This window comes from Chiloscyllium plagiosum, unplaced genomic scaffold (genome assembly GCF_037043375.1).
Source record: "Chiloscyllium plagiosum isolate Xiang-an unplaced genomic scaffold, Cpla_swu_hap1 HiC_scaffold_6, whole genome shotgun sequence".
Classification (NCBI taxonomy): Eukaryota; Metazoa; Chordata; class Chondrichthyes; order Orectolobiformes; family Hemiscylliidae; genus Chiloscyllium; species Chiloscyllium plagiosum.
In genome coordinates, this window is record NW_028270144.1 from 113,169,104 (window position 1) to 113,194,694 (window position 25,591).

A 25,591-nucleotide genomic window follows, 5' to 3' on the forward strand; every position below is an offset into this window, starting at 1 on the left:
TTAGCAAATTCTGCTACCTTTGGTCCACTGCAAGAAGCAATCCACCTTTTGATGCAGACCTCGATATTCACAGAGGAAAAGCAGCCACCACTGATTCATAAACTCTGGACAGAATAACGTCAAGCTAACCTTTCAGGGCAAGGATGCTGCTTTTGGAGACCTGAATTCTCAGCGCCTCGTTGGACAGTTGTAAAACATGGACAACAATTAAGGATGTTCACCAACTTTCATATCCTGGTCACCTCATAGCTTAAATCTCAAATGAGGCAGTCCTCTTAAAAAAACATCTCCTTTAGACAAAATAAAACGTTTCATCAACAGTTTCTGTTTTTTCTTCACAGTCTCCCAAGGATGTGGTCTATTACTGAGCAATGGTGACCTCACCGATGACTAAAACAAAGAACTTTGGATGCTGGAGATCTGAATCAAACAAAAACAGAAATTGGTTGAAAAACTGCCAGACTTACTGAGCTTCTCCAGCAATTCCCATTTTTGTTTGTCTTCAAAGACTTGGGCACACTTGCAGGATGGAAGGTGGATGGATCCATGAGAATTTTCCAAGTGAAAGATAGCATGGTGGCTCAGTGGTTAGCACTGCTGCCTCATAGTGCCAGGGTTCTGGGTTCAATTCCATCTTCAAATGACTGTCTGGAATGTGGAATTTGCACATTCTCTCCGTGTATGCATCAGTTTCCTCCCACAGTCCAAAGATGTGCAGGTTAGGTGGATTGGCCATACTAAATGGGTGGCACGGTGGTTAGCACTGCTGCCTCACAGCAGTGAGGGACCTGGACACAGCGGGACCTGGACACCCCGCGCTGGCCTATTACCTGCCCTCGACCTCTTCATTTCCAACTGCCGCCGGGACATTAACCGTCTCAACCTGTCGACCCCCCTCCCCCACTCCAACCTCTCATTCTCACAACGCGCAGCCCTCCAATCCCTCTGCTCCAATCCTGACCTCACCATCAAGCCAGCGGACAAAGGGGGCGCAGTGGTAGTCTGGCGCACTGACCTCTACATCGCTGAAGCCAAACGCCAACTCGAGGACACCTCTTCCTACCGCCCCCTTGACCATGACCCCACCCCCCATCACCAAACCATCATCTCCCAGACCATACAGAACCTCATCACCTCAGGAGATCTCCCACCCACAGCTTCCAACCTCATAGTCCGGGAACCCCGCACTGCCCCGTTCTACCTCCTTCCCAAGATCCACAAGCCTGACCACCCTGGCCGAACCATTGTCTCAGCATGCTCCTGCCCCACTGAACTCATCTCTACCTACCTCGACACTGTCCTATCCCCCCTAGTCCAGGAACTCCCCACATACGTTCGAGACACCACCCACGCCCTCCACCTCCTCCAAGACTTCCGTTTCCCCGGCCCCCAACGCCTCATCTTCCCCATGGATATCCAATCCCTCTACACCTCCATCCGCCATGACCAGGGCCTCCAAGCCCTCCGTTTTTTCCTCTCCAGACGTTCCCAACAGTACCCCTCCACCGACACTCTCATTCGTTTGGCCGAACTGGTCCTCACCCTTAACAATTTCTCCTTTGAATCCTCCCACTTCCTCCAGACCAAAGGGGTAGCCATGGGCACACGTATGGGCCCCAGCTATGCCTGTCTCTTTGTTGGCTACATAGAGCAGTTGATCTTCCGTAATTACGCCGGCACCACTCCCCACCTCTTCCTCCACTACATTGATGACTGCATTGGCGCCACTTCGTGCTCCCGCGAGGAGGTTGAGCAATTCATCAACTTCACCAACACATTCCACCCTGACCTTAAATTTACCTGGACCATCTCTGACACCTCCCTCCCCTTCCTGGACCTCTCCATCTCCATCAGTGACGACCGACTTGACACTGACATTTTCTACAAACCCACCGACTCCCACAGCTACCTGGATTACACCTCTTCCCACCCTACCTCTTGCAAAAATGCCATCCCGTATTCCCAATTCCTCCGCCTCCGCCGTATCTGCACCCAGGAGGACCAGTTCCACCATAGAACACACCAGATGGCCTCCTTCTTTAGAGACCGCAATTTCCCTTCCCACGTGGTTAAAGATGCCCTCCAACGCATCTCGTCCACATCCCGCACCTCCGCCCTCAGACCCAACCCCTCCAACCGCAACAAGAACAGAACGCCCCGGTGCTCACCTTCCACCCTACCAACCTTCGCATAAACCAAATCATCCGCCGACATTTCCGCCACCTCCAAACAGACCCCACCACCAGGGATATATTTCCTTCCCCACCCCTCTCCGCCTTCCGCAAAGACCGTTCCCTCCGTGACTACCTGGTCAGGTCCACGCCCCCCTACGACCCACCCTCCCATCCTGGCACTTTCCCCTGCCGCCACAGGAACTGTAAAACCTGTGCCCACACCTCCTCCCTCACCTCCATCCAAGGCCCTAAAGGAGCCTTCCACATCCATCAAAGTTTTACCTGCACATCCACTAATATCATTTATTGTATCCGTTGCTCCCGATGCGGTCTCCTCTACATTGGGGAGACTGGGCGCCTCCTAGCAGAGCGCTTTAGGGAACATCTCCGGGACACCCGCACCAATCAACCAAATCGCCCCGTGGCTCAACATTTCAACTCCCCCTCCCACTCTGCGGAGGACATGGAGGTGCTGGGCCTCCTCCATCGCCGCTCCCTCACCACCAGACGCATGGAGGAAGAACGCCTCATCTTCCGCCTCGGAACACTTCAACCCCAGGGCATCAATGTGGATTTCAACAGTTTCCTCATTTCCCCTTCCCCCACCTCACCCTAGTTTCTAACCTCCAGCAACACGATCCCCTGACGTGTCCGGACTTGTCCGACCTGCCCAGCTCCTTTTCCACCTATCCACTCCACCCTCTCCTCCCTGACCTATCACCTTCATCTCCTTCCCCACTGACCTATTGTACTCTATGCTACTCTATCCCCACCCCCACCCTCCTCTAGCTTATCTCTCCACGCTTCAGTCTCTCTGCCTTTATTCCTGATGAAGGGCTTTTGCCCGAAACGTCGATTTTGCCTGTCCTCAGATGCTGCCTGAATTGCTGTGCTCTTCCAGCACCACTGATCCAGAATCTGGTTTCCAGCATCTGCAGTCATTGTTTTTACCTTGCTGTTCAGAAGGTTGGTGCGGACTCAGTGGGCAGAATGGCCTGCTTCCACACTGTAGGAATCCTATGAATCTAAGTATTTGCTAAACCGATGGATTAGCAAAACACCCAAAGCTCAGCTTTTAATCGTGTTTGCCAGCAAGACATGAAGAACTTTACACATAGATTATCATACCTTAGTGTGTTTGTTCAATATATCATTTCAGTTGCATGACACTGTAATCTTTTGTATAAATTCTGTGTCTTATGGTCCTGCTCCACAGCTACCTGATGAAGGAACAGCATTCCGAAAGCTAGTGCTTCCAAATAAATCTGTTGGACTATAACCTGCTTTTGTGTGATTTTTAACTTTCTTCACACCCAAGAAACCCTAGCCATTGTCAGAGAGAAATAGCAAACAAGACCATGACAATCATTGACTACAATGAGCCACCAACACCAAAATCAACAGCCCACAATGACATCTGATAACCACCTCATATGCAGCACAACCTGTCTCTCACAGATTAGAGTCTTTAGCGATCAACAAAACTGCACCATATGAAGATACCCCATTGATTTGTTACATGGCCATCCTCTTACATAGATGGAAGGATGCTGAAGACTCCTTTCAGCTTTCTATTGTTCTGGGTTAATTCAAAACTTTTGTCAACTGCCTTCTTTAATAATTGGCAATAAAGGATTAATTATATTACTCAGTAGCTTGTAACCCAGTTGTGCAGATTTCTTGAAACAGTGTGGGTGTGACTCGATTAACACACCCAGAAAGCATTACAGTCACACCAAGAAATTAATTTCATATAATCGTTTTTCATGAGTAGTTAATCAGAATAATGATATATTATAGCTACTGTTATTATATCTTAAGTACCACTAACTATAATTGTATTTGTGTTAACGAAAACTAACATCGTTGTGGAACTGTAATCTCTGTGAGACACAATGAAGCCTCATTAGTTTATTTAAAAAGGGATTAGAAAAACAAATTATAAAATATTTTCATAGAAAGCTTGGCAATTTGAAGCCTATTTTTATACAATAGAACCTCCAGAATAAGTCAAAAATGCAAATTCCTATCCAATGTGCTCTGTAAAAACACATTTTGAATTTTTAGTGGGCTGGATTGAACTATAAAAATACATTCAATAAGGCGTTTTGATCTTCCCTAAGGCTGTTTAGGTCGAGAATTAGAGCTGCAAGATTTTAATATTACTTGGAATGGTCTAGAAATATTAAATATTTAATGTGATGATAGTCAGATTGAAAAGTATGCAATTCACCAGACTTGGGAATTTCCCTGACCTACTTCTACTTATTAATGTACTTGAGCATAGGTTGTGTTCCGTGGCTGTTGAAATTGCTTCTGTCAATAGTGTAAGCCTTTATCAATGTGCCTGAGTCAATCTTCACCTCTTTTAGTTCAAACTGTTGTGCCCCACCTACCCTTTACATTAAATTTTAATAACCTGTTTATTACTTCCTGAAGTCACTTAGTGTTCACATTATACATAAAAGAGAGGGGGAGAAAGAAACAAAGAGGGGGGGAGACACAGAGCAAAGAAAAATAAGCAGAAAGAGAAAGAGACAGTAAGAGAGATAGGGATATCAAGCTGGAACTGGAAATTCGAGAGCACCTGCTCTGCCTCACCCAACAAACACTGCACACCAATGGTGATGTCTACAGCATCACAGAGACTGTCAGAACTCATTTGACTAAGGATGGCAATGCAAAAATGTTCTGGAACAGCTAATAATCTATGTTTAAGAGGACTGATATGATATTTTACTTGATTTATTCATTTTTGTAGTGAGCGTCACTGGTAAGGCTAGAATTTATTGTCCAGCTATCATTTACACCTTACCCCCTCCCCCTACCCTATCTTCTGGTAATAAACAGATTTTTTCCAAGCTAACATCAGTTCTGAGGAAGGGTGGCTCAACCTGAAATGTTATCTCTGATTTCTCTCCGCAGATGCTGCCAGACCTGCTGAGCTTTTCCAGCAATTTCTGTTTTTGTAACATCTTGTCCTTTCCTAGTTCCCCTAGAAAGTAGTGGTAAGGCACTACCTGGAACTACGCAAGGACAACTAGAGTGCGGCTAGGAAGGGAGTTGCAGGTTTTCATCGAGTGATGAGGAAGGCAAAGCAATCTACTTTCAATCTGCAGGACAAGGTTAGTGGGAAGACAGGAAGCAAGTCTGTTTGGGCAAGACAATACTGGGACAGTTAGAAAGGGGAAGGGGTGGCAAAGGAAATAATTGCCAATGTCTGGGGAGAACATGCGGGAGAAACCAATAGCTGCAGAGGGGGAGGAGATGATGGGGAAGAAGCCAGCCCCAACAAAGGGAAAACTGGGAGAGAAGCTGCCAAAGATAGCCTATCAACAAAGGAATACCTAACTACCTGGGAAGCAGGAAATCCTGAAGGCATAGCAATTAATTCCTTGCAAACTAGTTTTTTTTTAAATGAAATACACACGTTACTGAAATAAAAACTTTCATTGCTAACTTATGATTGGTACCTTGAGCCAATTTAAATACTGCCATGGCAATGAAGGGATATCTCACTTACTGAGATATTGAACTTTAAACACAATGTGGCCTAATTAGACTGAAGGGTCTGTTTCCATGCTGTGTGACCATGACTCAGTGTGTTTTTATAATAAAAGGACGTGTAGCCAAAAGATGATGGTGGATGTATATTCGGTGGTAACATGGAAACAAACTTGTCTGAGGGATAGGAAACAAAGTTATGGGTAGTTTTCAGTCTGGAGGAAGGTTCATAGTGGAGTTCCCCAGGGAAGCAAACCATTGGGACCTTTGTTTTTCCTAAATGACCTCGATCTTGGTATGCAGGAAACAATTGGAAATTTTGTGGATGACACGAGACTCAGAAGAATTGTAAACTGCGAGCAGGGTAGTCTAAAACTTCAAAACGAGATGGACATTCTGGTGTAGTGGGTAGATAGGTGGCTGATGGATTTCAATGCAGTGAGGTGAGGTAAAACATTGGCCAATTAATGTTTTATGTGATCCGTCAGCCTCAACAACAAACCCACCATAAATGTCTTTGTTCTCAATTAGGTTATTTAATTCTTTTCAATAACTTTCATTCAAAATCCAAATACTATTTGCTGCAGGTTGTTACTGCAGCGACTGTTATGAGGTCAGCCAGGTGGGACTCATAGAATATGAGTTCCCTGATTGGGGCTGTTAAGCTGATCTAATCAGGGAGCTCTGCCTGACAGATATAAACCCGAGTGTCAGAGGTTGTGTTCACTCAGAGCTGGCTGCGAGAAAGCTGAATCAGTGTCAAGTACTGTGCACACATAAACAAAGGGTAATTTGTTGATGGAATTCCAGTCTCTGGGGAATCATTTCACTTACAATAAAATAGATGATGCTAACGGCAAGCAGTTTTCTTTTTGGTGCTTCAGCTCTGTCGCCGCCTTTCACATCCCCTTTTGTCCACCTTTTACATTTAATTTGCAGTCAAGGAAATTAATTTCATTTAATTTTTCACCTTACCCATTCCCTTCAGATGAGTCATTCAATAAAGGTGTCCAATCATTGAAATCATTACCCTGTGACTTGGAGTTGAAGTGTTGGTATTCTAAATTCCTTGTTGCATTGGACTTGAGCCTAAAATAAAAAAGGAATGAAACAATTTAGTTTGAAGATCACTCAGGCCTAGAATTTCTTATCCGCAAGACATGCAATAAATTTTGTCATTTTGGTCATCGATCCATCCAATGCTAATTATTTAAAGAGAAAAATAAAATGTTGCATTTGCATCATGTTTTTTTTATGACCATCAATAAAATGTCCTAACATGATTTATAACAAATTCACTGGTCTGGAAATTTAGCAACTGTTGTGTAGGAAAGGCAGGAACTAATGTTCAACAGCAAACACCCACAAGCAACAATGTGATAATGACCAAACAATTGGTTTGATGATCTGAATTGAAAGATGGATCGGCATCAGAGGACCAAGCACAGTGCTCTTCATTTTCTTCAAAAGTGAACCATGTCATTCTTTATATTTGCCACCCCACTCAAAATGCAGCACCTCCGATGGTGCGGCAGTCACTGCATACTGAACTAGTATGTCACCCAAGAATGATGTGTTCAATTCATGGAAAGGGGTCTTGAAACTGGAAAGCTTAGTGTGTCTCAGAGGTGACAACTGAGGCACAGTTGACACTCCAACATTTATTCCGGAATATCCTGGTTTTAGACCATTAGACCATAAGACATAGGAGCAGAAATTAGGCCATTCAGCCCATTCAATCATGGCTGTTAAGTTTCTCAACACCATTCTCACACTTTCTTCTTGTAACCCTTGATCCTTTTGATACTCAATAACCTATCTATCTCACTCTTCAATATACTCAATGATCTGGTCTCCACAGCCTTCTGTGGCAATGAATTCCATTGATTCACCACTCTCTGGCCAAAGACGTTTCTCCTTATCTCCGTTCTAAAAGGTCATCCCTTTCCTCTAAGGCTGTGTCTTCAGGTCCTAGTCCCCCCTACTAATGGAAACATCTTCCCAACCTCTACTCTGTCCAGGCCATTCAGTATTCTGTACATTTTAATTAGATCCCCCCTCCGCCTTCTTAACTCCATCGAGTGTAGACCCAAAGTCCTCAAACATTCCTCATATGTTAAACTTTTCAATCCCGGGTCCATTCTCATGAAGTTCTTCTGAACATGCCCCAGGGCCAGTACATCTTTCCTGAGATCTAGGGCCCAAAGCTGCACACAATACTCTAAATACGGTCTGACCAGTGGCTTATAGAGCCTCAGAGGTACACTCCTGCTTTTATATTCAAGTCTTCTCAAAATAAATGCCATCATTGCATTTGTCTTCTTACTTGCCTACTTGTATTTGCCTTCTTGCAAGGTTTGCCACAGCAACAGACCAGAGGCAAGGAAACCAATGTCCACTCAAACTTGGAATGTTCACCTTTCTAATGGATATGGTAGTGTAAGAAACCCTCGCGTTGACTACCTTTCCATCTGCCTGTCCGTACAGAGCAATTCTAAACTATGTAAGCACTATAAAGGCTTTCCCTAAGTAGATTAGATTACCTACATTGTGGAAACAGGCCCATCGGCCCAACCAGTCCACACCGACCCTCCGAAGAGTAACCCACCCAGACCCATTTCCCTCTGACTAATGCACCTAACACTATGAGCAATTTAGCATGGCCAATCTACCTAACCTGCACATCTTTGGACTGTGGGAGGAAACCAGAGCACCCGGAGGAAACCCACACAAACACGGGGAGAATGTGCAAACTCCACACAGACAGTCACCCGAGGCTGGAATCAAACCCAGGTCTCTGGTGCTGTGAGGCTGCAGTGCTAACCACTGAGTCACCATGCTGCTCTTGAGAAGCTTCATTGAGAATCTGAGGTTTCCAGCTCACTTAAACAGCAAGGGCTCAAGAAGCTAATCAGACCCATTTGATGGGTATTGTTGATGCCCAGATAATCTAGATCAAACTTGAATTACCAGAGATTGAACTATATTTATCTCAACTAGTTACCTGATGAAGGTGCAGCATTCTGAAAGCTAGTACTTCCAAATAAGCCTGCTGGACTATAACCTGGTGTTGAGTGATTTTTAACTTTGTCTACCCCAATCCAACACCGGTGTAGGTAGGTGCATTAGTGGGGGAAATGTAGAGCAATAGGGAAATGGGACTGTGCGGGTTACTCTTCGGAGGGTTGGTGTGGACTTGCTGGGCCGCAGGTACTGTTTCCCCACTGTAGGGATTCTAATTCTAATCATTCTGTAAATGTAAATGGACAAAAGATTGGATTGATGCTATAACTCTGTTTTGTGCTGCTGACATTAACCAATTTCAGTTCCTCTCAAAATGAATGCCATCATTGCATTTGCCTTCCTAAATGCCTGTTTAGGTATGCCTCCTTGTTAGGTTTGCTACAGCAACAGATCAGAGGCAAGGGAACCAATGTCCACTTAATTAGTTTCAGGCTGTTTGCACACCTTAAACCATGTGGAATCATGACCATTGCTTGCCCAGAGAAGCAAAAGATGCGTACACACTGAGTGGTTATTTCTAACAGACAGTCCATGTTCTTGCAGTTTCTGAATTTGATTTCACGTGAAATGAGCCTCTTGCAGGTACTGATTTTAGAAGTATTTTCATAACAGTTCAGTCTAAGTGACTCATTGTAAAAGCCGGCATTAATCCATGAAATTCATGATCACCATTGATCCTAAGGAAGTGACAGACCTATGGTAGCTTCAGCAAGGGGATAGTGGAGCTGCACACCAAAGCCGCTGGAAATTGCACCTAGGTACAAGTAATGGTGCAAGTCATTTATTCAATAATTTCCTCCTCTTCCTGCGACATTCTATGGTCTTTGCAACAGCTCATGTCCCAAGACATTCTACATGATGAACTAGAAAGCAATTTCACCATTTGCAACAAAGTTACCACTCCATGATTTATGAGTTAAGATTTAAGTCAATAGTGCTTTTAAAAGAAAAGTTTCAACTGATTCGGCTGATGGCTTGGGACAGTAATTTTTCTAAACTCCATGCATGTTTTGATGGTTTTCTGTTCATTACAATTTTGTATTCCCTTAAGTCATCAGCAATTCTGAAACTAATTGCACCCAGAGTACAATTTTTCACAGCACCATCCCTTTATTCAAACACTGAAGTAAATTCCCTTCTCTATCACAGAAAGGATGTGACTTAGTCGTGCCTTCAATTACTTGTTTGCAAAATCTATTTGCGTCTTTCTTGAGCCTTCCTACAACGGAGAGCCTTCCTGCAATTTTTAAGTTTATAAGCAAACTCTCCCAGTCTGGAAATTTAAAAAAACAACTTTTCACACTGAGGTAATTGAATTGTTAACAGTTCTAAGCCATCTTCCTTTAAGTGCAATTGTTGTAGGCATCCATTTTTAGCCAACACTTCTGTAAAACTGCTTGGCTGACACTAAAAACATATCCAATCTATAATTGTTTCCCTGGTTAGAATAAAATGTAATTTCCAGAACCTTCTAACTGAAACCTAATGCACTGTACTGTTTATTCTGTACTTATAAACTTCGCTCAAATGTAAAAACAGTTCCACTAACCTTCAAGAGCTAGTTCTCTCATACTTCCTTTACATAACACCTTGGCTACAAAAATACTTACAAGCTAATCATTAAACCTTTTCGTACACAGAAAACCCACATGCCACTAGTTCAATATTCAAAATCTGAAATAAATGATATTTAAATATATATAAATCATAGACCTTGCAATATAGAATCAAGTCCAACAATAATCTAGCCAGAAAAATCTAATGAATACCAAGAGAGGAATCAGTCAGATGAAATGTTAAACTGAGGTCCTTATTGCCATCTCAGTTGTACATAGAAGATCCAGGGCACTATTTCAAAGGAGAGACAGGGATTTCTCCACAATTATCTGACCATCTTTTATTTAAAATCAATCATCTGGTCATTAGCATATGACTTTCTTTGACAGAAATTGTTGTATGCCAAATCATCCTACATTACAGTAGTAAAGACACTTCAAAAGAAGTACCTTAAGACAAATTTGGGAAATCTTAAGGCTATGAAGGACACCCACCATAAATAGAAGAGGTGTGCATGCGTATGTGTGTGAGATTGCTTTTCCATGGAGGCCCTACTGGAGCTTTCTGATGTGGATTGTGATACAACAAAATGATCACCAACACGTCCTGAGTTGATTAGACTAATTACAATTCTGCTTCCATAATCCTCCAAATACAGGGAGAGCAAAAACCATTTTGGTGCAGGAGTACAGGATTTTACTGGAGCTTTTCAAAGGGGGCTGTGATGCAGAAAACTGATTACTATTAGTTCCTACATTGATAAGGTCAAAGAAAATTTAGCTACCATAACCCCCGGAATACAAAGACTTTTCTTTGTGTCAATTTGTTAGCGCTGCATTAGCTATTGAAATTGTGCCGAGTGCAGGAATGGTTTAGGGAGCAAAACAATCAACAGGCTTTGAAATATTGAAGTGCAAAAAGTTGGGAAAGGAGTGCATTATTTGCTTCTCCCAATGGAGGCCTCTTTTCAATCAATATTTGAAGAAAGTGGAGCATACTTGAAGTCTTCTTCCAGATCATGGTGGAGAAGGATTAAAGAGGAATATATGTGGCAACAACCTGGAAATGTACATCTCTGTTACTGTTTCCACAGCAACAGAAGGCAATGGGAGGTGATGCCCTATTGGTATTACCACTGGACTGTCAATCCAGAGCCCAGGTAATGTTTTGGAGACTTAGGTTTGAATCCCACCAAGGCAGATGGTGGAATTTGATAGTTTTTTTTAAATCTGGAATTAAGACTCAAATGATGACCATGAATCCACTGTCAATTGTTGGAAAAAAACATCTGGTTCATTAGTGCCCTTTAGAGAAGGAAACTGGTTTGGCCTACAAGTGACTCCAGACCCACAGCAATGTGGTTGCCTCTGAACCACCCTCTGGGAAATAAATGCTGGCCTAACAACTGTCATGCAATATAAAAATCAATACCACTACTTTAGTCCAATGGACCAAGGAGCCAACTAGTTATATGTGAGACTTCCTTTGCTAAATTGACAACAATTTTAAACACTAATGAGACTTAATTATTTGGCACTTATGAACTGCAGACATTTTAAAAATGAATCCCACCACAAGGACATCCAGCAATATTATCATAAATTGAAGATATCATGGAATGCTGTAAGTATCGATACACGCACTGAGTTTAGAAAATAAAACAACAGTGTGGCAGTTCTGTAATGTGACTGAGTAGCTAGACAATCCACTTTCCTTAGCAGAAAAACATTAATCTAACTTGATAGATATATAAAATACATTCTTTGTGAAGCATTTTGATCATTGAAAACATTAAATGGATTAGAGTCAGTCACATAATTTGATTTTTTTTAGATATTGTTCATTAAAAGAAAATTGAAAAACCATCAAAATGATAAGTCACCTCATGGCTATCGTTCACTTTTTTGAGTTATTGACCATCATACCTCTATAAATTTCTTCTTTTCATTGTCCACACTGAAGTAGAACTTTTTTCTGCATTATTAAAAAGATTGACATTTCAAGGAAAGCAGGGTGCATGAATCATACTGTGTGGGCTGATGGTCCTGCACTTTTCCCATCTATTGTATCCCATTGCCAGCAGTTACAGTATAATTTATAGTCAGTAACCAACTGGCAATCGCAACTTTGAACTCTAATCTTCAAGTCTGAGCTTGGATGACCCTGGAAGCAATAATCCTAGCATCCATGCTTAATGTAAACTAAAACACAGTGAAAACCAGTATCCTTTAAAATCCCAACTGAGTCAAAAGCCTGGTAATGTTGAGATGCCTGAGTCACACTGGTCGTCAAAGTATATTGCATGTACCATGCACTGACTTAGTGCAGTTATGCAAGCAATCAACAACAAGGTTAATACATGACCAAGTGGTTTTGTTTCATTCATTCTTGGGATGTAGGCATCGCTGGCTGGGCCAACATTTATTGCCCTGCCACTATTTGCCCTTGAGAAAGTTGTGGTGAGCTGCTTTCTTGAACCGCTGCAGTCCACATGCTGTAGGTTGACCCACAATGCCATTAGGGAAGGAATTAAAGGATCCTGACCCCCCAGAGACAATAAGGGAACAGCAAAATATTTCCCAGTCAGGATAGTGAATGTCTTGGAGAGGAACTTGCAGACGGTTCTGTTCCTATGTATCTGCTGCCCTTGTCCTTCTAGTAGAAGAGCTGGCTGAGGATCTTTGGTGAATTTGCACAACACCATTAGCACCTTAATAATAATTCTGCAGGACAAGAACAGCAAGTAAATGGGAATTGAGGACGCTGTTGGTAAATGTGCTTACAACGACAGCAATTTCAATGCTAATTAAAGAGGAGAACAGCATATCCATTAGAAAGCATTCTATGCACCACGAGGACAGTGATAGTCAGCTATAATACAGTCTGCATGTGCATAATCTGCTTTAAAATAGAAATCAACAATGAATCAGGACTGATGAGTCTGCACTACACGCACCTTTACAAAATCTGCTGTTCTCCCCACACCCACTTCAAAGCACAGTGAAGCTGTACCTTCAGCTTACAAATTGTTGTTTTGCAGACTTAAGCCTAATTTTAGCAAATGCAATACCATTTCTGCTTTGGAAGCAAAAAAGGAGCTGAAAACACAGATTATGGGAGAACAGGTGAGCACAGCAGATGCTGCTCAGGAGCAGGAAGACACGCAAAGACACGTGGATCTTAGCTCAGAGCTGCACATGGGCTGACTGCAATGAGAGCAACGGGGTCAATCAGAAGGTAGCGATTATTTGTCACCGAGTTTATATGATGAAATCGTGGAGGTTGTTCGAGGAGGTGATGCTGAAGTGCGGCGACACTTTTGCGTATAACACAAGGTTAAAAAACACTTTTCTCTGGATTTTTTATATACATGTGACAATACATCTAAACCTAAAGAAGGAGAGACTGGAAACAATAACGAGTTTCACACATCTGAGAAGTTAGATCAAAAAGTTTGAATAGGAAACTTCAAGGATGTGGGGAACAAGGGTCAACAAACCTCCAGATTCTTGAAGGACTGAGGGGGTGCGGACGTGGTCCCTCAGTCAGAGGCCTGGCTGACAAACTCAGCATCAGGCTTTGTGCCAAGAGGATGGTATACACTGGTACCCCTTTTCTTGTTGTCAGCCCCATTAACAGCCATCCAATTCCAAACTCGAAGTAGAAAAGTGTGGCATTGGAAAAGCAGAGCAGGTCAGGCAGCATCCAAGGAGCAGGAGAGTCAACGTTTCGGGCATGACCCCTTCATGAAGATTTCCTGATGAAGGGCTTATGCTCGAAATGTCGACTCTCCTGCTCTTTTGGATGCTGCCTGACTGGCTATGCTTTTCCAATGCCACACTTTTCGACTCTGATCTCCAGATCTGCAGTTCTCACTTTCTCCCAATTCCAGACTTTGGCCATCACTCACTCACTTGCCACCAGGGATCCATTAACAATCCCAAGCCTCAGATGGCCTCATCCTACCTGGGAGCCACTTTAGCAAAGTCGCCACCAGGTTTCTGATCCTGAAAATGGCCCACCTTGCCTAAGTGAGGTGACAAGGGGCTCTGCCTCAGCCCTCCAACTCGTCATCAGGCTGCCTTTCACCTCCACTGGAACACATCTGCCTGAAAAGGCGGTGGAGGCAGGCTCAACTGGGGCATTCAAAAGGGCATTGGGTGCTTTTTTCTGTTAGCAACTTTGGGCATGGATATAGGGAAAGGCAGGAGATTAGCACAAGGTAATAGATCCAGGTAGACCGATGGGCTCAATGGTCTCCTCCTGCACCACAATAAACCTGTAATTCTGTGAAAGGCTACTCAGTGAGAATGCGACTGCACCCAGCCAGAGAGTGCTGCCCCTAGTCATAGAGTCATAGAGATGTACAGCATGGAAACAGACCCTTCGGTCCAACCCATCCATGCCGACCAGATATCCCAACCCAATTTGGTCCCACCTGCCAGCACCCAGCCCATATCCCTCCAAACCCTTCCTATTCATATACCCATCCAAATGCCTCTTAAATGTTGCAATTGTACCAGCCTCCTCCACATCCTCTGGCAGCTCATTCCATACACATACCACCCTCTGCGTGAAAAGATTGCCCCTTAGGTCTCTTTTATATCTTTCCCCTCTCACCCTAAATCTATGCCCTCTAGTTCTGCACTCCATGATCCCAGGGAAAAGACTTTGTCTATTTATCCTATCCATGCTCCTCATAATTTTGTAAACCTCTATAAGGTCACCCCTCAGCCTCTGACGCTCCAGGGAATACAGCCCCAGCCTGTTCAGTCTCTCTCTATAGCTCAAATCCTCCAACCCTGGCAACATCCTTGCAAATCTTTTCTGAACCCTTTCAAGTTTCACAACATCTTTCCGATAGGAAGGAGACCAGAATTGCATGCAATATTCAAACAGGGGCCTAACCAATGTCCTGTACAGCCGCAACATGACCTCCCAACTCCTGTACTCAATACTCTGACCAATAAAGGAAAGCATACCAAACGCCTTCTTCACTATCTTATCTACTTGCAACTCCACTTTCAAGGAGCTATGAACCTGCACTCCAAGGTCTCTTTATTCAGCAACACTCCCTGGACCTTACCATTAAGTGTATAAGTCCTGCTAAGATTTGCTTTCCCAAAATGCAGCACCTCGCATTTATCTGAATTAAACTCCATCTGTCACTTCTCAGCCCATTGACCCATCTGGTCCAGATCCTGTTGTAATCTGAGGTAACCCTCTTCGCTGTCCACTATACCTCCAATTTTGGTGTCATCTGCAAACTTACTAACTGTACCTCTTATGCTCACATCCAAATCATTTATTAAATGACAAAAAGTAGAAGGCCCAGCACCGATCCTTGTGGCACTCCACTGGTCACAGGCCTCCAGTCTGAAAAACAACCCTCCACCACCACCCTCCGTCTTCTACCTTTGAGCCAGTTCTGTATCCAAATGGTTAGTTCTCACTTTACTCCATGAGATCTAACTTTGCTAATCAGTCTCCCATGGGGAATCTTGTTGAACGCCTTATGAATAAACACAGTCTTTCCTTTACCAAAAAGTATTTAAAGCAGAATAGCCATAGGCTCCGTGTGCCCAATGGCTTTCACTGCACCTGGCAATGTATTATATTTTTTTCAAGACGTACTTCTTTCCAGAATAATTGCTCTTCATTTCTGCCTTCATTGCCAGCCAGCACAGTTTCTTTAACAAACAATTTCTTACCCTCGTAGACAATGAAACAGCTATTGCATTCTCACAAAACCAAAAGTCATTCCCTCCACTTGATTATTCTTCAGAGGAGCTTCCCAAAATGGGGCTCACAATCTCCAGTGAGAGCTTAAAGCTGAATGGTGACAGATCGCAGAGTTCTGAAATGAGGCAAGATGAAGTCACTCAGTCTATAATTAATTGCCCAATTCATCATAGAATCCCTATTGTGTGGAAGTAGGCCATTCAGCCAATCCAGTCTACACCAACCCTCCGAAGAGCTTCCTACCCAGACTCATTCCCGTTTACTGTCCCTGTAACCCTACATTTCCCATGGTTAATCCGCCTAATCTGCACATTCTTTGGACTATGGGAGGAAACTGGAACACCCAGCAGAAACCCAAGTGGACGTGGGGAAAACATGCGCACTCCTCACAGACAGTGTGGGTGGCACATGGCACAGTGGTTAGCACTGCTGCCTCACAGTGCCAGAGACCCGGGTTCAATTCCCACCTCAGGCAACTGTCTGTGTGGAGTTTGCACATTCTCCCCATGTCTGCGTGGGTTTCCTCCGGGTACTCCTGTTTCCTCAGTCCAAAACAAATGTGCAGGTTAGGTGAATTGGCCATGCAAAATTGCCCGTAATGTTAGGTGAAGGGGTAAATGTAGGAGAATGGGTCTGGGTGGACTGTTCTTCGGAGGGTCGGTGTGGACTTGTTGGGCCGAAGGGCATGTTTCCACACTATAAATCATCTAAGTAATCTAATCTAATCTAGTTGGCCAAGGCTGGAATCGAACCTGGGCCTTTGACGCTGTAAGGTAGCAGTGCCACATGGTGCTGTAATAAAGTCATCACCTGATGACAGGTCAGCAAATCTAACCAGATCTTCCTATAACAGACTTAATTCTGGCAGTTACGAAAGTGATCGCCTGAACCCATCCATGATTAGGGTATATGACCACCTACTGCAAAAAGCAGAGAATAGGAGAATTTAGTCCTGTTAGCATTACTTTAGGCTACTTCTGCAGAGAATACTGCAATTACCTGTGCAATTTTTCAAGTTTTATTGTTGCAACCTTTAACATTCTTTTCATACATTCAAGGGAAGAGTGTTCTAGTAAAAGTAATAGGATTAATTTTGGAATCTGAACTTGTTCTGTAGATCATGAAGAGATCACTGGATATTTTACTGGAAGCCATAGTGGATGAAGTTAAAAATCACACAACACCAGGTTATAGTCCAACAGGTTTATTTGGAAGCACTAGCTTTCGGAGCGACGCTCCTTCATCAGGTGGTTGTGGAGTATAAGATCGTACGACAAATGCTATAAATTCTGTGTCCTACAATCTTATAGTCCATAACCACCTGATGAAAGAGCAGCGCTCTGACAGCTAGTGCTTCCAAATAAGCCTGCCGGACTACAACCTGGTGTTGTGTGATTTTAATTTTGTACACCCCAGTCCAACACCAGCTCCTCCAAATCGTACTGGATGAAGAAAACGAATGAGAAAAAAGGTAAAAACTTCAATCGTGACAGTGAGAATACTCTCCACTGCTTCAAAATAAGCCCTCCAACAGGATAAGAGAGGAACTTTAGTCAGGAATGATATTCTATTCACTACCTGAAGGCTAAACAACATCAGTGTTGTAACTGCAGTGCTGAGGTCTGCAGGGAACAGACTGTCATTGTCAGCACATTTCACATTTAACAGCCTTAAACCAATAGCTGTTGTATATCATTGAACTAGAACTTGGGTCTCAAAAGAACTGGCAAGAGCTGTTAAATCAATCATTGAACCAACTAGACTTCGACTCAAAACAATGCTGTTAGATGGAGTGTTGATTGGAACTACAAATGTGTATTACATACCCTGGAGCGCAGATGCAGTTAATCAGAAAACTAAGCAATCAGGTTAGATATCAAAAATCGACATTCATCCTGTTTGTACAAAATCATTGCAGAGAATCCACCACACAGCTACCATTTAGCAGGGAACTAGCCCACTCATATTAATCACTTGCACACATTTCCCATCCTGGAGGCATCATTTCTAGCAGTAAGCTGTCCCACAAGAACCTTCGCCCTGGATTTCTGGGCTTCTGACAGTGCAGAAGTCTACCAGGTAAAAACAATGACTGCAGATGCTGGAAACCAGATTCTGGATCAGTGGTGCTGGAAGAGCACAGCAGTTCAGGCAGCATCCGAGGACAGGCAAAATCGACGTTTCGGGCAAAAGCCCTTCATCAGGAATAAAGGCAGAGAGCCTGAAGCGTGGAAAGATAAGCTAGAGGAGGGTGGGGGTGGGGATAGAGTAGCATAGAGTACAATAGGTCAGTGGGGAAGGAGATGAAGGTGATAGGTCAGGGAGGAGAGGGTGGAGTGGATAGGTGGAAAAGGAGCTGGGCAGGTCGGACAAGTCCGGACAAGTCAGGGGATCATGTTGCTGGAGGTTAGAAACTAGGATGAGGTGGGGGAAGGGGAAATGAGGAAACTGTTGAAATCCACATTGATGCCCTGGGGTTGAAGTGTTCCGAGGCGGAAGATGAGGCGTTCTTCTTCCATGCGTCTGGTGGTGAGGGAGCGGCGGTGGAGGAGGCCCAGCACCTCCATATCCTCGGCAGAGTGGGAGGGGGGAGTTGAAATGTTGAGCCACGGGGCGATTTGGTTGATTGGTGCGGGTGTCTCAGAGATGTTCCCTAAAGCGCTCTGCTAGGAGGCGCCCAGTCTCCCCAATGTAGAGGAGACCGCATCGGGAGCAACGGATACAATAGATGATATTAGTGGATGTGCAGGTAAAACTTTGATGGATGTGGAAGGCTCCTTTAGGGCCTTGGATGGAGGTGAGGGAGGAGGTGTGGGCACAGGTTTTACAGTTCCTGCGGTGGCAGGGGAAAGTGCCAGGATGGGATACAGCAGAAGCTGTATTGTTCCCCTTAGAGCATTTATGTTCCAGTGTTGTGCAGAGCTCAATGGGAAGAATGCCAGCCACTCTGATGGACAAACCTCTCTTGATTCCATCACTAAACTTGGGTTGGCTGGTCACTATCAACAGTTCACTAGAATATATTAGATCAGATTGGCCCATCAGTTTTGAACTGCCTTAACCTGAAACAAACTGCACCTTCATCCCTCCAAGTCATTAACCCGTCATTCATAAGGTTGAGAGGATTGAGAGTGTGAAGTTCCCAGGAGTGATGATAATCAACAACCTGTCCTGGACTTCCCACGTAGATGCAACGATCAAGAAGGCACAACAGCTCTTCTTATCCCTCAGACAGACAAACAGAGGCTGGAAGAGCACAGCAAGCCTGGCAGCATCAGGAGGTGGAGAAGTCAACTTTTCGGATGTAACCCTTCTTAAGGACTGGAGGTGGGGGTAGGGGAAACTACAGATAAAGTGGGGATATGGGGGAAGGATTTTGGGTGGGGAGAAGGGCAGTGAGTTAGTGATAGGTGAACACAGGTAGAAGGTACGGCCTGGTTGGATGATGGGAGGAATGAATCCAGTTGGCAGCTGGAAGGAAGGGTCGGTCAGAGGAATGAAAGGGAGGGAAAGGGGCTGGGAAGGGTGTCGGGGTTGGGAAGGGAGGTTATTTGAAATTGGAGAACTTGAGTCCTCTGGGGTCTAGGCTGCCCAGGCAGGAGATGAGGCATTGTTCCTCCAATTTGCAATCTTCTCAGGCCTCCCACTCCCTTCCATTCCTCTGACCAACCCTTCCTTCCAGTCACCAACCGGATTCATTCCTCCCATCAACCAACCAGGCCGTACCCTCTACCGGTGTTCACCTAACACTACCTCACCACCCTGCCCTTCCCCCACCGCCCCCCACCCCACTTTATCTGCAGGATCCCACCCCCAGTCCTGAAGAAGGGTTACACCCAAAACATTGACTTCTCCACCTCCTGATGCTGCCTGGCTTGCTGTGTTCTTCCAGTTTCCTACTTGTCTACCTTGCATGCAAGCGTCTGCAGTTTTTGTGTCTCTTATCCCTCAGGCAGCTGTGGAAATTCAGCATATCCATAAGGACCCTCGCCAACTTTTACAGATGCACCATAACAAGTATACTATCAAAGAAATCTAAAGGAAGATTTGGAGTAGACTGGGAAAAGAATTGAGAAAGGACAGAGTGTGGAGCAGATTCACCAGGATGTTGCCTGGGATGGAACGTCTCAGCTATACGGAGAGATTGGATAGGCTGGGGTTGTTTTCCCTGGAGCCCTGGAGGCTGATAGGGGTATCTGATGTACGTATACAAACTTATGAGAGATATAGATAGGGGAGATCATGAGAACCTTTTCCCCATGGCAGATGACTGGATGGTATAAGTTTAAGATGAGGAGTAAATGGTTTAGAGGGGATATGAGGACATTTTGTTTCACCTAGAGGGTGGTATAAATATGGAGCATGCTGCCTGAGAGGTTGATGGAGCCAGGTACTTTCATAGTATTAAAGCAGCATCTCTGGATGAGCGTTTGAAATGCCTGGGCAGAGTAGGTTTATGGACCACATGCAGGTAAATAGGTTAGTGTAGTTTGGTGTTGTTGGTCAACATTGACATGGTAGGCTGAAGGACCACTTTCTATGTGTATGATTCTAACTCTGAGTCGCTACAGAGAAAGCAGATGCACTGATAACAGTCTTCCAAGAATCCTTAGATTCTGGAAAAATCCCAGAGGATTGGAAAACCAACAATCTTATCCAAGAAAGGAAGACGACAAAAAAAAAGGTAACCAAACATCTGTGGTTCAGAAAATGCTATAGTCGATTATAAAGAATGTAATAGTGGAGCATTTAGTGATACATAAAATAATCAATTAGGGTCAACACAGCTTCATGAAGGGGAATTCATGTCTAACAATCTATTAGAATTCTTTGAGGTAACAAGCAGGATGGATATAAAGGAAGCAGTACTACAATCTAATTGGATTGTCTAAGGGTTTCAATAGGGTATCATATGTGAGGTTACTTAACAAGAGCCACAAGGTGATACAATAGCAAGGATAGAGGATTAGTCAATTACTAGACAGCAGAGTTGGGATAAACAGTGGATTTTTCAAAAAGGTAACTGGTGGAATGCTAGAGCTACAATTATTTACAATAAATATTAATAACTTGGATGAGGAAAGTGACTATGCTCTAGCCAGGTTTGCACAAAGTAGTGGTGAAGGTAACAGTCTGCAAAGGTATGTAGACTGATTAAGCGAAGGGGTAAAAGCTTGCCAGTTGGAATATATTGTAGGAAACTGTGAGGTTATGCACCTTGGCAGGAATACAGAAACTGGATATTGCTGTTACTATTATTTAAATGGACAATGACTGCAGAAAGAAATGCAGCGGGAGATTTTGGGATAAATCACGAAGTTCAGCAGGTGAAAAAGGGAAGACAAATGGAATGTTGACCTATATTTCAAAGAAATGGAGCATAGAAATAGGAGGACCTGTTAAAACTATACAAGGCGCTAGTCAGAGAACAGCTAGAATGGTGAAATAGTTTTGGGCCCCTCTCCAGGGAAAGATACACTGACATTGTCGCAGTCCAGAGAAAGCTCCAAGGTATTTTCCTCAGGGTTAAGGAGTCCAAAACTAGAGGGCTGAGCTTTAAGGTGAGAGGGGAAAGATTTAAAAGGGACCTAAGGGGCAACTGCTTCATTCAGAGGATGGTGTGATTATGGAATGAGCTGCCAGAGAAAGTGGTGGAAGCTGGTACAATTACAACATTTAAAAAGCATCTGGATAGGTATATGAACAGGACAGGTTTAGAGGGATATGGACCACATGCTGGCAAATGGAACTAGATTAATTTTGGATATCTGGACGGCATGGGCGAGTTGGACTGAAGGGTCAGTTTCCTTGCTGTACAACTCTATGACTCTATGGTTGATCCTGATTACGGAGGACCTCTCTTATGAGGAGATTTTGAGAAGTGACAATGACGCAGCAACAAAGGCCGAAGCAACGAGAGGAAACTGTGCTCACTATTCTGAAAAGAAGAAAAACAGAATACATTTACGTGTGTGGGGTGGTCAATTTAAGTCTTACACATGGCAGCCTTTCTCTACTTGGTATTTCATGTTAGTTTCTTGCAATTTCTTTAAAAAAAACAGCATAGATTCAGTGTGTTATCTCACAAAAATGAATGCTGCATATTTACAAACACAAAGCAAACCAATTAGCAAATAATGAACACTTTGCAATGAAAGGGGTTAGGTTCCTGGGATAAGTGGTGCTGAAGCTGAGAAATAATTATCCCTGGTCACAGTCCTTTGTCCCTTTTCATGCAATGTGCTGTTAGCTGGTATTTCAAACAGCGTAGACAACAGTGTGCTGTTATAGTGCAACATAAAGCATCAGGGTCTTCAAGGTTACTGCATTCAGTGAGCACTTTCAGAAGTGTCAAGATAAAAGCATTACCTGAAAAAAATCGATACATTCCAACTGTCCTAAGGTTCTAAGGTGGCTATTTTTATTAAAAATTGAGAAGCTCAGCTGATGGATAGAAATAGTTCAGGTCTGTGCTGTTGACAGAAAATAGTCCACACCTTTGACTACCAATAATTGTTAAATATATATAGAGGAGCGAATGATTAAGGACATCTGAGGAACATGACACACTCAGGTCCCATGTGATCTGATGTGATCTTGACATTTCTTTTTTATGCACATGCTCAGTAGCTCTTAAATGAATAAAGCCTTTACTTGACAAAGAGCAAGGTCCAAAGAGCAGGATACCAAGCTTAACAAGAGAAGAAAAGAAAATAGAGCAAATCAAATGAAACCCTAAGAGAGAGAAGCTTTGATGACCCAAAACAAGGTATAATTTCTAAAGAGCAAAGTTGGGAACAGTTTCTCAGACAGCTATTGATTTGGCACCACCACATACTTTCCAATGCTCCCCATTTAACATAGAAGAGCAGGCTTTGATTCTGACGACAAAGAAAAATGAAACAGTTAAGGGGCTGGCACAGGTTATGGGACAAATTAAAAAATCAGCAATTTGGCCTCTGAGGATCAAGACTTGCTGCAGGGGCTGAAAGCAGAAGCTAACCCTACTCCAAGGGGCACCAGGACCAACCAGATCATTTTATCTGGAGTAGCCAATTTGAGATGCTGGTCCCAGTCTTAGAGCAAGCATTCTCAGGTGGGCCACCATTTGCAGTGCCCCTGCTGCAGTGGAATCACACAGAGGAGGAAATGGAAGATGTGTACGCCTTGTCCAGAGGAATCTACAACAAGAAGACAGCCCCTGTCACTGGGGTGGTTGGAGGAGGTGGTTGCTGGGGAGTATTCCAGCAGCAGTGGTGGCCTAAGTGCAAGGCCGGCCTTTGAGGCCCAAGGCTTGCCCAAATACAAATAGCTCCCTCCAGGATCACGTGGAAGTCAGGGCTGGCTAAGTAGTTAGTTTGTGTAGTAATTGTCATGAGATCAGCTAGGTGGACTTCATAGAATATGAGTTCTCTGATTGGGGCTGTTAATCTGGTCCAATCAGGGAGCCCAGGCTGACAGATAAAAATAAGAGTGTCAGAGGTTCTGCTCTCCCTCCATGGACAAGTTGGACCGAAAGGTCTGTTTCCGTGCTGTACATCTCTATGACTCAGCCTCTGATGCTCCAGGGAAAAAAGTCACAGCCTATCCAGCCTCTCCTTCCAACTCAAGCCCTCCAGTCTTGGTAGCATCATGTAAGCCTTTTTTGCACCCTTTCCAGTTTAATAAGATCCATCCTGTAACAGGACGACCAGAATTGTACACAGTATTCCAATTGATTTCCTTATCACAAAACCAGATTGCCTCTTCTCAGTTACCTTGAACTTTTTTCAAGTGACCAGCTATAACCACTTTACCAATTGACTTTAACACCTCCCACACCATAGACATCAAGCTAACTGGCCTAGAGGTTCCTGCTCCCCATCGCGCCTCCACCCACCCCCAACTCCTCTCTTGAATAGAGGAGTGATATTTGCTACTTTCAGAATCCAGAGAATTTTGTAAAATTAACATAGACATATCTACTACCTTATTGCTGGAATGTTTAGCAGATTGAAACTGGCTTGACAGAGTTAAGTGAGTCTCGGTATTGTACACTGTCACTAGCCACCACAAAGAGCAGTGACAGCAGTTACCTTAAGAAAGGTTATTGACTTGGTGCATTAACTCTGTTTCTGTCTCCATGTTTGCTGCCTGGCCTGCTGAGTATTTCCAGCACTTTCTTTTTCATTACTTTACTCCAACTCGTTTTTCTGATATTCTTATATCAGAGCTACCGTAACATGGATTCCAGAAAATTATTGTTACTTTGTCAGTTCCTCCCCTTAATTAATTCTATTACAGAATACCCTGAATTTCTTTGAGCATCAGCAGACACACATCAGTAATTAATGAGAACAAGGGACACTGGGGACTTATCAATGCTCCTCCATCTTCTCAAGCAACGGTTCACTGCAAACCAAACACTGGGAATAATCAGCACAAAGAAATGCAAAGTACGTACTTCAACCACACCCACAAAACTTCTGTCACTTACAAACTGTTTCTTTATTTAGTTCACTTGTACCCTTTTGGGAATTGACATTTAATTCTGATAGAAAAGCTGCCTTTTCAAAACAAGTTTGCTCATGGGATTCATCCCATACAACAAACTGAGTGATGGTGTAAGGAATAAAGTTCACCTCCATATAAAGCTGATCACAGACCGGTAACTCCTCAAAGTTTATCTGAATCCTATAGAATAATTTGTTTCTAAGCAATAAAGTGCACGTATTTGTAAAACACTGTGTGGGATCTTGAGATATTCAAAGCATTTTTATTTAATCATGGGATGTGCGCACTGTTATGTTGTGGTCAGTATGCACTTAAAAATATTCACACGTCATCATCACCATATCATAGCATGTGACCGAAGGATATAAAGATCTCATATGAGAGCCTATCTCTATTGCAATCATGGTCCTTTCTTTTAATCTGGTAGTTTAAGATTAGCCCAAATACTAAGGAATGCAATGTTTGTATATAATAAATAATTGCATTCAATGTCTGTTGGATTCTTCAATACCACAATATTTACCCCCGCCCACGCAGTTTCTTAAATCATGGGAGATAACACAAGCCTTGCTACCTCAGGTAAAATACACTGTTGGATGCAAACTCACATGCAGTATCACTGGCTAGCCCAGCATTTACTGTCCTCATTGCCTTTGAAAAGATGATGGCAAGCAAGCACCAGACATTAGTAGTCTTTGTCTTTCTAGGTGGTTTAGGTGTGTCATCAAAGAAGCCTGAATGAATTGCTGCAAAGAATCTTGTAGATGGCCCTCACTGGTGTCATTGCACACTGGTGGTGGAGGAAGTGATTGAATGCTTAAAGTAATGTATGGGGTGCCAATCAATCGGGCTGCTTTTTCTGCATTGTGTCCAATTTCTTATGTTTTGTTAAAACTTCATTTAGTAGGGCACATGAAGCATATTGCAACACCATCAGGTGTAGAAATAGACCATTCAGCCCATCAACTCTTCTTGGCCATTCAATGAAATCATCACTGGTCTGATAATCCTCAACTCATTTCCTGTCTTTCCTTCAATTCCCTTACTGATTAAAAATCTGCCTACCTCAGCTTTGAAAATATTAAACTATTCAAACT

At 43.5% G+C, this 25,591-nt stretch overlaps 1 protein-coding gene across 4 annotated transcripts in view; it reads right to left on the reverse strand.

The window, feature by feature from the left end:
- Nucleotides 1-25,591, reverse strand: part of oca2 (oculocutaneous albinism II) — a 546,847-nt gene that overhangs the window by 442,672 nt on the left and 78,584 nt on the right. For all 4 annotated transcript variants that reach the window (XM_043692289.2, XM_087987811.1, XM_043692287.2 and 1 more), the window contains exon 3: nt 6,654-6,767. In XM_043692289.2, coding sequence (XP_043548224.1) covers nt 6,654-6,767 — 114 coding nt within the window. The remainder of the gene's footprint in view (nt 1-6,653; nt 6,768-25,591) is intronic.